General features: G+C 37.6%; 1 protein-coding gene across 1 annotated transcript; it reads right to left on the bottom strand.

Moving 5' to 3' along the window:
- Positions 1–944: 944 nt before the first annotated feature.
- On the bottom strand, positions 945–15006 carry LOC144650389 (2-amino-3-ketobutyrate coenzyme A ligase, mitochondrial-like). The gene is made up of 12 exons (XM_078510055.1): positions 14871–15006; positions 13700–13935; positions 11318–11407; positions 10634–10853; positions 5409–5505; positions 4208–4294; positions 3552–3634; positions 3151–3260; positions 1880–1981; positions 1675–1750; positions 1419–1466; positions 945–1199 (listed from the first exon to the last, which is right to left on the bottom strand). Exons 1-12 carry the CDS (start codon positions 14911–14913, stop codon positions 1093–1095), a joined length of 1299 nt encoding a protein of 432 aa, XP_078366181.1. The 5' UTR covers positions 14914–15006; the 3' UTR covers positions 945–1092.

The following is a 15006-nucleotide window of genomic DNA, read 5'->3' as shown; positions in this document are numbered from 1 at the left end:
TCACCTGCTCACACCTTAGCAGACAAATTTCTCACGCCTAGTTGAAAACTTTGAGCTATTACAGCCTTAGCTGTGTGTCTCACTTTCTAAAAGTATGACATTTGGAGCTTGTGTATTTCTGAGAAATATGCCTAGTCCATTGATGGCAGTGAAAACATAACCGTTGATTGGGCAGAGTTTGTGTGTTTTGAGAGGCTAAACCAAAATAAAAAATACAAAGAAATTTTGAATTTTCTTTTCTAAAAATCCCTAAAAAACTGTAATCATTAATTTCATACCTTCACTTGGTGTGGTGATACAGTAACTAAAGATGGCTTAACAATCAAAATCTCCACAACTAATGACATATATATATATAGCCTTTGTGGCAGACATAGAAAGGACAGGGAGAAGGGTGGGGGATACCACTTCTATAATGGTAATTTCTATGATTTTGAAAACAAAATTAGTTCTACATGTAAAAAATTGGACAAGAATGGTTTCTGCATCAAAATGTTCCAGAAAATATCTATACCTCCCAGACAGAGGGTTTTTCGATTTGAACCCCCTGACCCCCAAACCTATGAGAACTTTGAAAACTCTGGTTTATCTTCATAATTCCCTTAAAAAATTTTGGCTTTTGAGATGGGCCCCAACCCTTCAGAATTTCCAGTGAGCCTTCCTAGGTAGGGTGGGTATTGACATTAATTTTTCTGGAACCACACAATAAATATTTCAACCCTCCAAGTTTAGACCATTTTAGTCGCCATGGCGACTAAAATTTTGGAGCTGGCGTAAATTAGAACTGTAGTCGCCAGCCTGGCGACTAAAATTGAGAAGAAAGACTGAAAGCATGTGCTTGATTTAGCGACTAAAATTTTTCACTGGCGACCAAACTTGAGCAGTCGGTGGCCAAATGGCTAGTGTGGAAAAAAATAAACTTGGAGGGTTGTATTTGTTTGTGATTTTTCAAGTTTAAGAAGGAGCTCACTCCACAATGCTGTATTCATTTCCTTGTTTATTTACATGAAAAGTATTGTAAATTTTTATGACCCTGTCATAGTTATTTATTAATTAAATAATTGATCAAATTATTACATTCAGATGAGTAATTTAAATTACTCCTTTCTTTTTCCCGACATCAATAAAAGCCTCAACACAGCGTTCAATCTCCTCTGTGCTGTGGGCAGCAGAGATCTGGACACGAATCCTAGCTTGGCCTGTACATAGGAGAGATTAATAATTATTAATTAATTTATATTTTAAAGCACCACAAAAATTGCAGTTCCAAAAACTTTTACTTGTTGAATTTATTTGCATTTAGCTCGGATTGTCTAGATGGCAAAGATCATAGTGATAACTGTAGTTTTTTTTGTCAATGTGTGCATTCATTAGAAAACTGCACCACAATAATTAAACATCAAAATGACCAAGCTTACCCTTTGGAACAACAGGGAATGTAAAACCTATCACATAGATTCCACGCTCTACAAAAGAAGAAAGAAAAAGAATTTCAAAACAAATCAAATGTTTACAAAAGTATAACTGTTCAGCAAGGATAAATATGAGTCAATCAGTCTTCTTTATCAAAATGGACAAACTCTGTGTTCAGTTGCATTGATGAAACTAAAAGTAGCAATCCTTCAAATAATGCCATGCCATGAAAGAAATCAAAGCCACATTTAAAAGACTCACCCAACATTTCATCAGCAAACTCTACAGCAAGCCGTGCATCTCCTAACATGACCGGTGTTATTGGGTGACCTTCACCCTATGATGCCAATAGATAACAAAAACATAAATGTAAAAAATAGCCATCATATAACTTGGCAACTCTATGTATGCAAAAGGTAAATAATTGGCAATAATCACTTACTTTTTTAACTAATAGATAACTTACAATTATGTTGAAACCTGCTGCCGTCATTTTTGTTCTAAATAACTTGGTGTTGTCGGCAACTTTTTTGATCAGGTCTGAGCCATTCATTAACAGATCAAACACCTGAGGAATTGTAAAAAAAAAATATATATTAAGAACAAGACATTAATGTTATAATTAAAAGTGTTGTTAAAAATTATATGGCATCTCCTGTAGCTCAATGGTAAAGCATTAATGACTGGTGTGTAGAAGAAATCTGATGGGCTGGCTGCAGGCACAGTGACTTAATGGTTAGTGTGCTAGACTCTGGATCAAGTGGTCCAGGTTCAGGCCCTAGATGGAGTCAGTGTGTTGTGTTTCCAGGCAAGACACTTAACTCTCACAGTGCCACTTCACTGAGGTGTATAATAAATGGGTACGGCAATGCTGCGATGGACTAGCATCTCATCCAGGGAAAAGAAACTCAGTGACTCAAAAGACAGTGCAGAATGCAATGGAGTTGATCATTTAAAAGTCTGTTTGTGTTTCATGTTTCTTATGCTTGTCTTTACAACCGTTACACAATACTTTGTTGATTTGTAACAATGAAGATACTTTAATTTGTTTTCCTTGCAAATATGCTGAAACATGTTACTTTTGCTTTTTGTTTTTTCACTGCGACATCGATGGCAATAAAGCCAATTATTACACTTAAATTTAATACATTTGCGGTTTTTACTTGGCGCCACAGAGTCTGCAGGAATCCTACCGCAAACACGAGATACACGCAATGTAGACTAATCTGCGCATGTGTTTGGCGCAAAGTACTTTGCTCTAGAAAGAATAGTACCACAAGGAGAGCAAAGAGTTTTCTGAAACAAATATATACCCTTGAAATCTTCATATGAAAGTAACGTAGATATGTTCCACGTTTTACCTGGGGTGTACGGTCAGGTGCTCCCCACCCCCACCCTCTCCACAAGGAATAATTAATTAATCAATATTAATTAATTAATTGACTGTTAAAGTTTACACCTTAGCGTTTTAGGGCCTTTGCCACACAACCATCACAATAGTGCATTCTGCACTAAAAATATACTCCTAGTCACTTCATGCTACTGGAACCGGAATAAGCTCCAGCTTTATGGGCAACTAGGCTGGTATGCAGACTTCAACTTTTGCCTTTGGTATCAAGAGGATAACTTGTAGTAAGATCAGCTTGCTTTACATGTCAAAAAGCTTGTCAGTGACACAGACTGCTGAAGAACTGAAAATGAATTTATTTGTCTGTCCAGGTCATTAGTCCAGCTTACCTTACTGGCCCCACCCACCACAGGGGGAGGTAGTGTGTTGGAGAACAGATATGGACGGGACTTTTGACGCAGCAACTGGATCAGCTGTTTTGGTCCTGTTGTGTAACCACCTAATATAAAATGCACAATAAAATTACAGTGTCAAACATTATTCAGCGATTTTTTTGCCTGTACAGGTGAGGTGATCTTTTGAAAAACATGTTATGATGCCAACGTGTCAGTCAAATTTATGGTCATTCTTGTAGAAAGTTTAACTTAAAAAATTAATATAAATAAATGGTTACTGTGTTATTGATGCAGCCACCATCATTTAACATGAGTAATGATAAAGAACTTGTCCCCAACTTAATAACACCAATCAAAAATTTAATATTAAATTTGTTTTTAAATGCAAATAATACCTGCTCCACCACCTAAAGCCTTTCCGAGAGTAGAGTTAATGATATCTACACGGCCCTTGCAGTTCAAATACTCCTCTGTTCCCCTAAAAAATATACAGTTCCTTCAGTTGTGTGTACGTGGTTCATGGAAATATCCATGCCTACTCTAAAGAAAGAACAAAACCTTGAGGGAGAGGGTGGTTTGATTTAACCAAAAACCTTCCATGGGAGGGGTATATGGATATTTTCTGGAACAACCCAGTAATAACACAAATACAAATAGAGTGTAAAATGAGGATTAACAGACACCATTTTATAATGGTTTTTATGGTTTTATCATTGGTTTTTGTCCCTTGCTTATTTACATTTTAACTCACCTAGCCATGGTAAAAAGGGAAAAGTTAAGTCTGTATTAAGCCAAGTGACTCATCACACCAGAGCTTATCTCTGTTTCTGTAGAATACTGCCCCCCCCCCCCCTGGATGGAGCGCTAGTCCATATTAATTACTGGCAGTTACCCCCAGCATTAAATTTGCCGGTACCTATTTATACACTGCCCCATCCAGAGTCCAGGCCATCTCTGCTAGTTGGTAGTGTTAAATAATTATTTAACTTGTAAATGAGGATACAAACCTAACAAGAGTACAAAATTATACAATCATACAAAACAGTATTACCTTCCTGTTTCACCTAAGAATCCTGTGGCATGGCACTCATCAATAAAAGTCAGCGCACCATACTTCTCTGCCAAGTCACACAGCTCACTGTAAAAAAAAACATTACAAAATATATATTGTAAAGTAGGCTTGAGCGAGGTGATGCACAAAATTTGGTGTATGTTTTCCATAATTTTCCTTGAAACCAATTTCTTTTTTGATTAATAATATTATTTTACAGATTTAATTAAGTGTAAGAAACAAATTGTAATCTTGACTGAATGAAATGAAAATCCCTAATAATTGATGTGATTTGACTCTACCAAATTATATTATTGCAGCTTACTTTTTTCTAGGTAAAATTTTTTCCATATATTTCCAGGACAGGAAGATTAGATTCGACCCCCACTTATCAGACTAAGTTAATCCAAAATGGCAAAGGACCATTCCACATTTAAAATCTAATTAATTTGTTTTCACTTTTCATTTCAGTATTCATCATGTACTTTGCACTTCTGCATACTGGTCAGACACATGTGCGTCCAGGATAAATAAAGTGTACCTAGAAATCTTCACCACTGAGTGACAGGAAACTTCTAAGAGAAGTACAGAAATACAGTCCGACCTCTATTAAGTGGCCACCCTCGGGACTTTGAAAAGTGGCCGCTAAATAGGTACAATTTAGATTGGATAGGAATGGCAGTAAACATGATTTAATTGACTCTATATAAATCCAAAATTCATTGTAACAAAACATCAAGTGCATTTCCAGCCCATACATAGTTCTAGCTCTAAAACAGAGGGCACGTAGTTAGAATGTACAGTATTTCTTCGGGTTGATAATGTACAGAAAAGTATGCAAAACAACGTTGACAAGTTTCTTAGGCCTTTTTGCATCAACAGTTAGTATGTGAAAAAATTAGCTCAAGATATTTCACAGATGATTTATATTATCTGTCACTATTTCGCTTGGAAAGATAATTTGCTGGCCGCTTAATGGAGGTAAAAAACCTTACAAATAATACACTTGCGACAGGAAAAACGTGGCTGCGGCCGCTTAATAGAGGTGGCCGTTGAATAGAGGTATCAAATACAGCTTACAGTTTAGTGACAAATAAATCGGGACTTTGGAAAGTGGCCACTTAATGGAGGGTGGCCGTTTAATAGGTAGCCGCTTAATAGAGGTCCGACTGTAGTTTAGTCATTAGTCATCAACACTTACTTAAGAGGAGCAACTTTTCCATCCATGCTAAAAACACCATCTGTAACAATCAACTTCATCCGTGCTCCTTCAGCTTCTTTTAGCTTCTCCTCAAGGTCTGACAAGAAAGTTAAATCATAGTGTAAGTAACATTCAATCAAGAAATTCCTCCATTGAATATAAGCAAGGTAAAGTAATTTGAGCTTCCCATCAGGCTGGAGCTTAGGCCAGTTTCAGCAGCATGAGGCAACTAGGAGTATTTCTACTCCCCCCTGGATGGGATGCTACACCCAGTATTAAGGTGGCTCCATAGGGTTTTGAGATATTACGGCGCGCGCAGAAGTGATACCCATCAAGAGATCATTTTCGCGTTATTTTTTAAACTAGTTAAATAAAAGCTGCCGAAATATTAAAAACAAGGACTAAAATATGTTGTGCATTATTCTTTTTTAAAATAATGGCCTTTGTTTTTGAGCTACATCTACTCAAAAAGTCCTATTTTTTGGTGTTTTTATGGTTTTGATCTTAAACTTCTTTAATTTTCTTCGGTGAAAAATTTTTAAATTCTCCCAACGGATTGAATCTGATGAGAAGTAACTTTTAAAAACAAAAAAAGTAGGGGTTGTCCAGGTCGTTTTTGCGTTTTTGGTTATTTTGTGTTTTTTTGACTAAGCAAAAAAACTGGCTTACAAATTTTTTTAAAAAAACGGCAAAAAGGGCAGTTTAAAAGGTATCACATCTATGCCAAATTTTAAGGAATTTCACCGAAGGAAACTCTAGTAAATACCAGGGGAAAATTCCTATTTTTGCCCGAATAACAATTACGTCATCAGAATAGAAATTGTCCAAGATCGCTATTTGAGCATGCGCGAACTTTCGAACCATACGAGTTGATGTGTAAAGACGAGCGTTTCCCGTTGTTGTCGGTTTTTGTGCGAATATCTGTTAACACAACGGTTAGTTAGAGACATACCTTAATCCTTTATGTAGCAGAATCTCTGAAATTCTGCTCGAAGTATCTTACAATCGCGGAGACTATTCTTTATTTTATCTTTTGCTTTCGATCGTACGAACTTCACAAAAGCGGCCAGAAGCACCGCGGACGTTGTAAACACCTTTTTAGGGTGTTGTAAACTCTTTTATCTGCTCAACACAGGAAAGCACGGGTGTTATTTCATTGGCAGGAAGCAAGTCTCGCGTTTTCTCGCCGAAAATTTCACGCTCGCGTGAAGCCGCCATGTTTGTTTTGATTTGCCGGCATTTCAAGCTCGTACCCATTCTTCGCGCGGTCAAGAAACCCCGTGCGTGGGAAGTCTGGTGACTAGCGCGCGCGTCACGCTTCATGCCCACGAGTCACGCGCGAGATTTGAAAAGGAAAACAAACATGGCGGCCGAGTGCGAGGTTGCTTTTCTTCATTTTAAGAAAGAAATTCCGCGTTCAACTGAAGTTTTTTCAACAAGAACATTTTAAGTCAACTTAATGTTCGACAGTCAAAATGTTTTCGGATCTCGCTGCTCGAGTTACAAAAGCAAATTCGCATGTGCTACGATCGATCTTGTCGGAGATCGTGACTCAATTCCACTTTTTTCGTTTCAGCTTATTTGCAGGGGCGTAGCCAGCCTATAGGCCCGTAGGCCCGGGCCTACAAATTTTTTAACCCACTCCAGCTCGTATTTTCAAAATGTGTGACAAAAAATATCAGGCCGAAACTCTTTCAAGATAAATTGAAAGCAATTTGTAACGTACCTTAGCATTATACATTTCACAACTACCCTTTCGCGATGAGATCAAGGTTCATCTAGCAAGTGCAAACTCGGAAGCCTTCTAGACTGGCCAGGTGACAGACAAACGCACGATGGCATGCGCTGTAAAAGACAAGTGCGTTTATTTTGGAATGAGTGAAAACTGGCGCAATTCCTTCCTAGGAAATGTTATAATTTATGTGCTATGAAATACACATACCATCAGCAAAAAGTGAAGGAGATAGCTTTCTTCGGGGATTTCAATAAAATCTGGCTACCGGCGGTCTACCGCCGTCTAAAGGGCCTCTTACTGCCGTCTGTTTTAAAGATTTCATTTATAAGATTTCCATCTAAAAAATAGTTTGTTTAAAAAACCAAATCTGTGGTCAACAAAAATAACCATTGACAGCACTTCTTTTGATGGCCGGAATGCTGGAAATTGCATTTCCTAGCTTCTACATTCCAATTCTTTTTCTGGGGGAGCATACCCTCAGACCCCCTAAGAAAAGGGGGCCTTAGGGCCCCTTTTGTAACCCTTTTGCAGTTACCGTCGCCTAGTACACCATCGGAAGCCGCTTATGAATAATGTTATTCAAAGCCCTGTTTTTGGAGAATTTATCAAAAAAAAAATCCTCGGCCGACCTCCTCTGCCCCAACCCCCTCAAAAAGCGGCCCTACAACTCTTTAAAAAGCTGGCTACGCCACTGATTTGAGTTCGCTTTCAAACACATGATTATTCAGACAAAGAAATACTAAACAGTAAGACCTAAGAGGCACAACTGGCGCTAACTGAAACTGGCTAAATCCCATGAAATCCTGAGCCGAAAAGTTTCGCAGACAAAGCGAGGGGAAGTCCACGCGTGTTGCGCGCGTATGTGCCCGCAAAGATCAGCGGTAGTCAGAACTGAGCATAAGTAATACCAAACTTTTAAAATCGAAATTTTAAAGTGCGCGGAAACGCGCGTGGGAATTATTGAGTTCGCGAAGGCTTTAGCAAGAAAACTAACCCGATGACCCCTATTTTTTATTGCCCTAATATTTTCCTTTTATGTAAAGGAAACGCCAGAAAAAATCTAAAAAAATTCTACGAAAGGAATTTTTAATTACATACAAATTGCTCTTTTTTGCATTTGCAAAAAATCCGCTTCGTAGAATTTTTTTAAAATAATTATACAGTTTCTTTTTCATATGCTTAAAGTTATCACGAGAAAAAAAATGGGGGTCATCGAGTTAGTTTTCAAGATATAAGCTCTGGAAGCTGAAAAAGGGTCCAAAAAAATCATTGCCTATCGTTGCCATGGTAACCACTGATGACGTAATTATTGGTATTTTGGATCAACAACACAATGGGTAATTTAATTATACAAAAAAATTGTTACGATCTTTAATTATTTTTTGGCCATTTTCTTCCAAACGTCGCACAGTCAAAAACCTGAAAACTGGTACGAGCCACCTTAAAACGCAGTACAGCTAGGATATTTGTTTCCTGGTTATCAGGTGTTCACGCCGAAAACCCCGGTGCAAGTTTTTGAATACCTAATTACGAAAGCGCTGTGAAAGTCTCAAAATCTAATTAAATTAATTTGCGGTTTTTCCTTGGCGCCAAGAAGTCTGCAGGAAGCCTACCACAAACACGCAATACAAGCGATGTTCATGATAGTTCCAGAAAACAACGTAGACTAATCTGCGCATGCGTTTGGTGTAAATCACGTTGAGTAGTACCACAAGGAGAGCAAAGGTTTTACTGTAACAAATATATACCTTTGAGATCCTTATATAAAAGTAACGTAGATGTGCTCCACGTTTTACTTGGGGGGTATAGTCAGGTCTCCCACCCCAACCCCTTCCACAGGAATGTTAATTAATTGTTATTAATTAATTAATTGACTATTAAAGTTTACACGTTAGCGCACTAGCGGGTTAGCGGACGACAGCCCCAACAAACCATCACAATAGTGCATTCTGCACTAAAAACGGACTGTTAAGAAATAAAAATTCTTATCTTTTAATTTATCTTTACTCATTATCACGCGCCGCTTTGTCGCGCCAGTTCGTCTAGACTAAAACTAAATAAAACTTTTCTCGTGGGAATCACGTCCTCACGGCTCACCGTCACGTAATAAAATGTTTTTCGACATTTTAAATCAAACTAGTTTTATAACTACTTTGATTAGTACTTAAATTAGTTTATTTCATCAATACAAGTCATGATTTGCGTTACGATCACAGCATGATTTGTGAAAGTTTCAAAGCATATTGACTTTCTCCCGGTGATCGAGAAGTGAGTTCTCGCCGGGAACACTTCCCGAGATTTATTCCAGCCCCCCAAATCGCGGTGCGGTGGTAATCAATCGCGCCGCGATCGCACTCATCACCCCGCGATCGCGACTATCGCGGCAATCGCGCCGCGATCGCGACATTCGCGGCGCGATCGCAACTATCGCGGCGCGTTCGCGTTCATTTACAATCGCGTCACGCACGATCGCGTCGCGATGACAACAAATCGCGGCGCGATCGCGACATCGCGGGGCGATCGCGGTAAAATTTTTACAAGGGAGAGTCCAGCATGCTATTAAGCATTAGTCACCGTACATCCATTCCCACATTATACTCATTGAATTGTTGGAAGCCGATCTTGGCTGCGGTCACATTTACGACGTAACTAAAGTTTATACTATAGTAAGTCTCAAGTTATGTGACTTCATACCTAACTATAGTTAGTGCTTTCGGTCGTCTTTGCAGTCATACAGTTAACTATTAATAGTTAGTTCTGATTAGCTTTTGAATAATTTCGAATTTAAACTAGTTCATGACTGCCACAGCCCTTGTTGTTGATCTGTGTCTAGTTGTTCCTCTATTTTTTCTATTTTTGGACGGTATCTCGGCGTTGAAGAAAATAAAATGAAGTAAGGATGCTAGAAGCCGAAGAATTCAGCTTTATTTTTGCTTTCATTGGTGATATGTAATTTCTTGGCATGTTGTTTTTCCTTCCCTTCACGCTTTCTTTTGCATATTTATGTTCATCTCGCACAATCATGCGAAAAGAATTCGCATTCTGATTGGTTTTCCGTTTGTAAACTTGAGACTAACCCATGAACCCTGCTTGGGTATAACTATACTATAACTTCCTATAATTCAATGAGTATAATGTGGGATTGGACGTACAGTGACTAATGGTTAGCCTGCTGGACTCTGGATCAAGCAGTCCGGGTTTGAGCCCTGGCTGGCATAGGGTCATTGTGTTGTGTTCTTGTGCAAGACACTTTACTATGGAAAATGCGCTATATAAATGCATTATCATTTTATCATTATAATTATTATTATAACTATAGTTAGTCTGTATTGTTTTGGATAAGCGAGGCATAAATTTTCTAACAAAAGTTAAGGTGAACAGAGAAGCGGTCACATTACCGAAATAGCTAACTATTTGCCGTCTTAACTGTAGTTAGTAGTCTAGGTGTGACCACAGCCCTTGTCTTACCCATATGCCAACAAAATTGTACCTGCCATGTCTTTATTCTTGTATTTGAATTTCTTGGCCTTGCACAGTCGTACTCCATCGATGATAGATGCATGGTTCAATTCATCACTTAAAATGGCGTCATCCGGGGTTAAAAGAGCCTCAAACAAACCTGTGTTTGCATCAAAACAGCATGCATATAGAATTGCATCTTCCCGCTCGTGAAATCTTGATATCTTTTCCTCCAGATCCTTGTGAATGTCCTGTGGATTGATAAACAACAACTGAAATAAATATTAGGTAAAAAATTGATTTTATAAAATAATAATCACATTTTCTCTTGCTTTAATTCTAACATGCAGCAGATATAATGTACAAAGCAATATATTTATGATAACATTTTGTTTATATACCTGATTTAATTTAAGGGTTACTTGAAATCCTTTATTTTCACCATATTTTATTTTTCACCAAATCAGCTCAAAAAACATTTTAGTTTTAATTATTCAGCAATGGAACTCTCGCTTTTTAACTGTTATAGAATTAATCCAGATTTTAAATAATCAGACTGCAATAACATGGCAGCATCAAAAAAAGTGTGACCAGCCTGAGAAATCAATCAAGCGATCACATTTATCCTTAAAAATAATTCTTATTAAATAGTGAAAAATTATGTATATTGATTAGATGTCATAACTGAACAATATTTTTTCTCAGATGATTTTACCTGCGTACCACATATAAACCTGACTGAGCTTAGACCATTACCATACTTGTCTAAAGCATCTTTTGCTGCTTGAATAACTTCTGGATGTGACTGAGAAATATCAAAAGAAAGACATAAGTTAATATCACAAACTTAACACATACACAAATTAAACAACTAATATACATGTCATGGTTCAAATTTATCTTTGGTTTAAATTTTTTTTTCAAACCAGTTTGATTTTCATATTTCATTGTCTCATATTCATTATCATAATATGAAACAATGGGAAATAAAAATCAAACTGGTTTGAAAAATTTTAAACCAAAGATAAATTTGAACCATAACATATACATGTAGATGTTGTGGTTTAATTTTTTCTTTGGTTTAAAATTTTTCAAACTAGTTTGATTTTTATTTCCCTTTGTTTCAGATTATGTTAATGAACATAAGACAATGAAAAATAAAAATCAAACTGGTTTGAAAAATTTTAAACCAAAGAAAAACATAAACCACAACATAGACTTAGCCAAGCCGAAAAGCACTGAGCTGATCCACATTAACATTTTTTGCTGATTATTAATCGTTTGTGAAAACACTCTCATTAAAAATACTGTCATTGATTAAAGAGGCCCTTCCAGGCGGGGTCCCATGTCGCTTGTCTAAATTTAAAAATGCGCCGTGTCGCTGTTTTATCAAACTTTGCGTCGCTGTCGGAAGTAAAATTGAAGGAAAATTACTTGTCCTAGTCTGAATTTACGTTTTTCCAAAAGGGTTGTCGTTTGTCGCAATTTTATTTTATTTGCTGTCGCTACTTTTTGGGCCATGTCGCTTGTCGGAATTTACCCTGGCAGGGCCTCATTAAGGTCGCGGGGGATACCAACAGCATGAATAAATTCATGAAGGGAAATTTTGCTTGACCTGCATCTTTTAAAACGCTTATTTCTCGGCTGTTATGGGTGCGATTAAGCTCAAAATTTACAGAGACACAACGAAATGATGAAAGATTGTGAATGTCATCTTTTATTTGGTAGATTGCATTTTACGGCGATGTTATAGCCTCGTTAGTGCCAAATTGGGGAAAACATGATTTTGTGGCAGAGTTTGCGGAACGAGTAGAAGACAGCACACTGCGATTTTGACAAAAACTAATCAGTCAATACCTCTAGAGTGTCATAACAGAAGCGGATTTTTTAATTTAAAGTTTGCCAGCAAGTGATGGCGGTTTAAGTGCGCAAATTTGAATTTAATGTCTTCTACCTCTTTCTAAAAGCGCTATTTTAAAATTCCGCTTCTGTTATGACACACTACAGTATTCATAGTTTACCTATCTGAAGTGGCAAGTCATGAAGTTCTGTATCCGCGCTGTATTCTCTGCCACAAAATTGTCGGAAAAGTCCAAACTTTGAGATTTCCGAAGGTGTCCCGACCTAAATACGATCATTTTGCCAAGGAGAGATGTAATTATGGTAATTATATTCCACGCTTTAATGGTGAGAACAATGCGTTTTCAAAAAGGACACGATTGTTTATGCCGAATATTTTTGTGATTACTCTGAGTACACTAGTTGCAGAAATAGTCAAATTTAAATAAAAATAAGCTCAAAGACTTCCTACAATCTATATGAACGTATATCGCTAAGTGTTGTTTTAAATTGGTTAAAATATCAAAGAAACAGGGATTTTTTACATATCACGTGCACGCGCCCATATTTTTCTCCAGTCATAAATATCTCGTAAAGTTGTCGATGTGAGTCGTTGTACTTCGTGCATACGCTTTAAATAAATGCATAATGATGAGCCTAAGGTGTCCCCCGCGACCTTAAAGGCAACTACTCAAGAAAGATCTATAGCTGAAATAAAATCCTGTCATTACCCTCGACAGGAAATTATATAATAGATTTGGAGCCTGTGATCCAATGGAAAATATAACCTGGTCAAGGGTTAACTTCAGAAAATATGTGACCTCGGACCGGATAAGCTCAGTTAAGAAGAGCCTGTGATATGGTCATGTGATACTGGTCAGTGGATCATACCCTGTTTTGACACTTGTCATTATTGACCATAACATGAATGACAAATATCAAACTAAGATGTAAACTGATGTGATGTTAACGTAAATGAACGCAGGGAAAAGTACAGCTAGTGGAGATGACATTTACAACCCCCATTTGGATTTCCTTGGGACCCCCTCCCCTTCTCTCTGAGTCTGTACAGGCAGGAGGGCAGGCGTACGCTTATGTCATAACCAAATTTTTTGCGTCAATGGGTTTACCACTTTTGCTTAGGTATGGATACTTGGCTCAGTCAGGCATGTGGGAGCTTCACTGATGATAAATTTAATTAACAGCTTATGACTTTTAAGTCATAAAAAATCCTAGATGAAGTCTAAAAGTTACTCACTGAAAGTCCCAGATAGTTGTTGGCACAGAAATTAAGCAGCTTATCAGTTCTTCCTTGTACTGCAATCTCAGAGGCTTGCTTGGTGCTAATAACTCTTTCATCTTTCCATGTCCCTGCTTGTTTAATATCACTGATCTGCGAGTCTAAGATATTACGAAGAGCAGCTTGTGCTGCACTGGCATTACGGATAGAAATTCGTACTCCAGTGAGGCCAGTGATGTGAAATGCCTTTACAGCTGAGGAAAATAAAATAATACATAATTTCTGTGGTTCTAAATAATATCCATACCCCCTCCCCCTTTCTTTGGAAGATTACTGGAAATTCCAATTAAGACCCCTGGAGGGCCATTCTAGAGTAATCTGTTATTTTCAAGACCTATTGCTTATGTTCTCACAGGACGACCTTCATCCATGGTTTAATTTAGATTGTAATATATCCTTGAACCACTGTTAGTCTTAAGAAAAATTAACCATGATCATGATTTTTGATGGGTTTGCATTCAAGAAATTATGGAGGTTTTGGTCTTTAGGGAAAAAAATTAAGCAATTTGCGGTCTAGGAAGAATAAATATGGTGGTTTGCAGACTGTATGACCCTCATTTGTAGCACCCTAAATTTTTGCATCCTTCCCCCCCCCCCACCCCACCCCTGCCCCGGTTGCTTTATCGAATAGCCCAGACAAGACAATACACCCCCGGAAGGTATCTGAATTTCATTCTTGTTTACTTCCCTTTATCCGCCCAGCGTGAGGTATTCTTGCACATCGACGACTACTAGTAAAAACAAGTAAACTTTATGACTTGCCAGCGCAAAAATGGATTAAATTACGAGAAAATATTATGCCATTCTTTTGTCGACTCTTGCTCGACCTCCGGGCTAAAAGTAAACGGCTCCCATATTTAATATTAGCCGAGTTTTGCTTGACGGAAGCGTATTGCCTTTCATTCAAAAGATCGCGTATTAGTAAACAACAAAAATTTGAAAATACTTGGCAAGATCAGTTTATACGCAAACGGCTCGATTGTAACTTATAAGTTCAATTGCACATAAGCTTAATTGTAAGCTCAATAATTTTTTCCACGTGAAAAAGAAAGCAGACAAACAGTAAACTAATGTGCTCGACAATATCCCATTATGAGATACTATATTAAACACGTCTTTGATTTCATACCTGATGGAGATATACAGCTTAAAGATGTCCTCAATGCAGCCATAATTTAAAAACTTTTATACTGTAACCCAGACATAAATCCCGCGAGAACACTCGTAGAATTTCGTCGAATGCCGCAGCCTCGCTTTGGTGTGTT

This window comes from Oculina patagonica, chromosome 4 (assembly GCF_052425735.1).
Source record: "Oculina patagonica isolate OP01 chromosome 4, crgOcupat, whole genome shotgun sequence".
Taxonomy (NCBI): Eukaryota; Metazoa; Cnidaria; class Anthozoa; order Scleractinia; family Oculinidae; genus Oculina; species Oculina patagonica.
Note: the sequence above shows the minus strand (reverse complement) of the source record. Positions and strands in the feature narration are given on the sequence as shown.

Coding starts and splice junctions, on each gene's coding strand:
- LOC144650389 (XM_078510055.1), bottom strand. CDS start 14,913: ATGGCTGCATTGAGGACATCTTTAAGCTGTATATCTCCATCAG. Junction 1,982..3,150: donor TGGTGGGTGGGGCCAGTAAG/GTAAGCTGGACT, acceptor ACAATTCCTCAG/GTGTTTGATCTGTTAATGAA. Junction 1,751..1,879: donor CAGCAGGTTTCAACATAATT/GTAAGTTATCTA, acceptor TTGGCATCATAG/GGTGAAGGTCACCCAATAAC.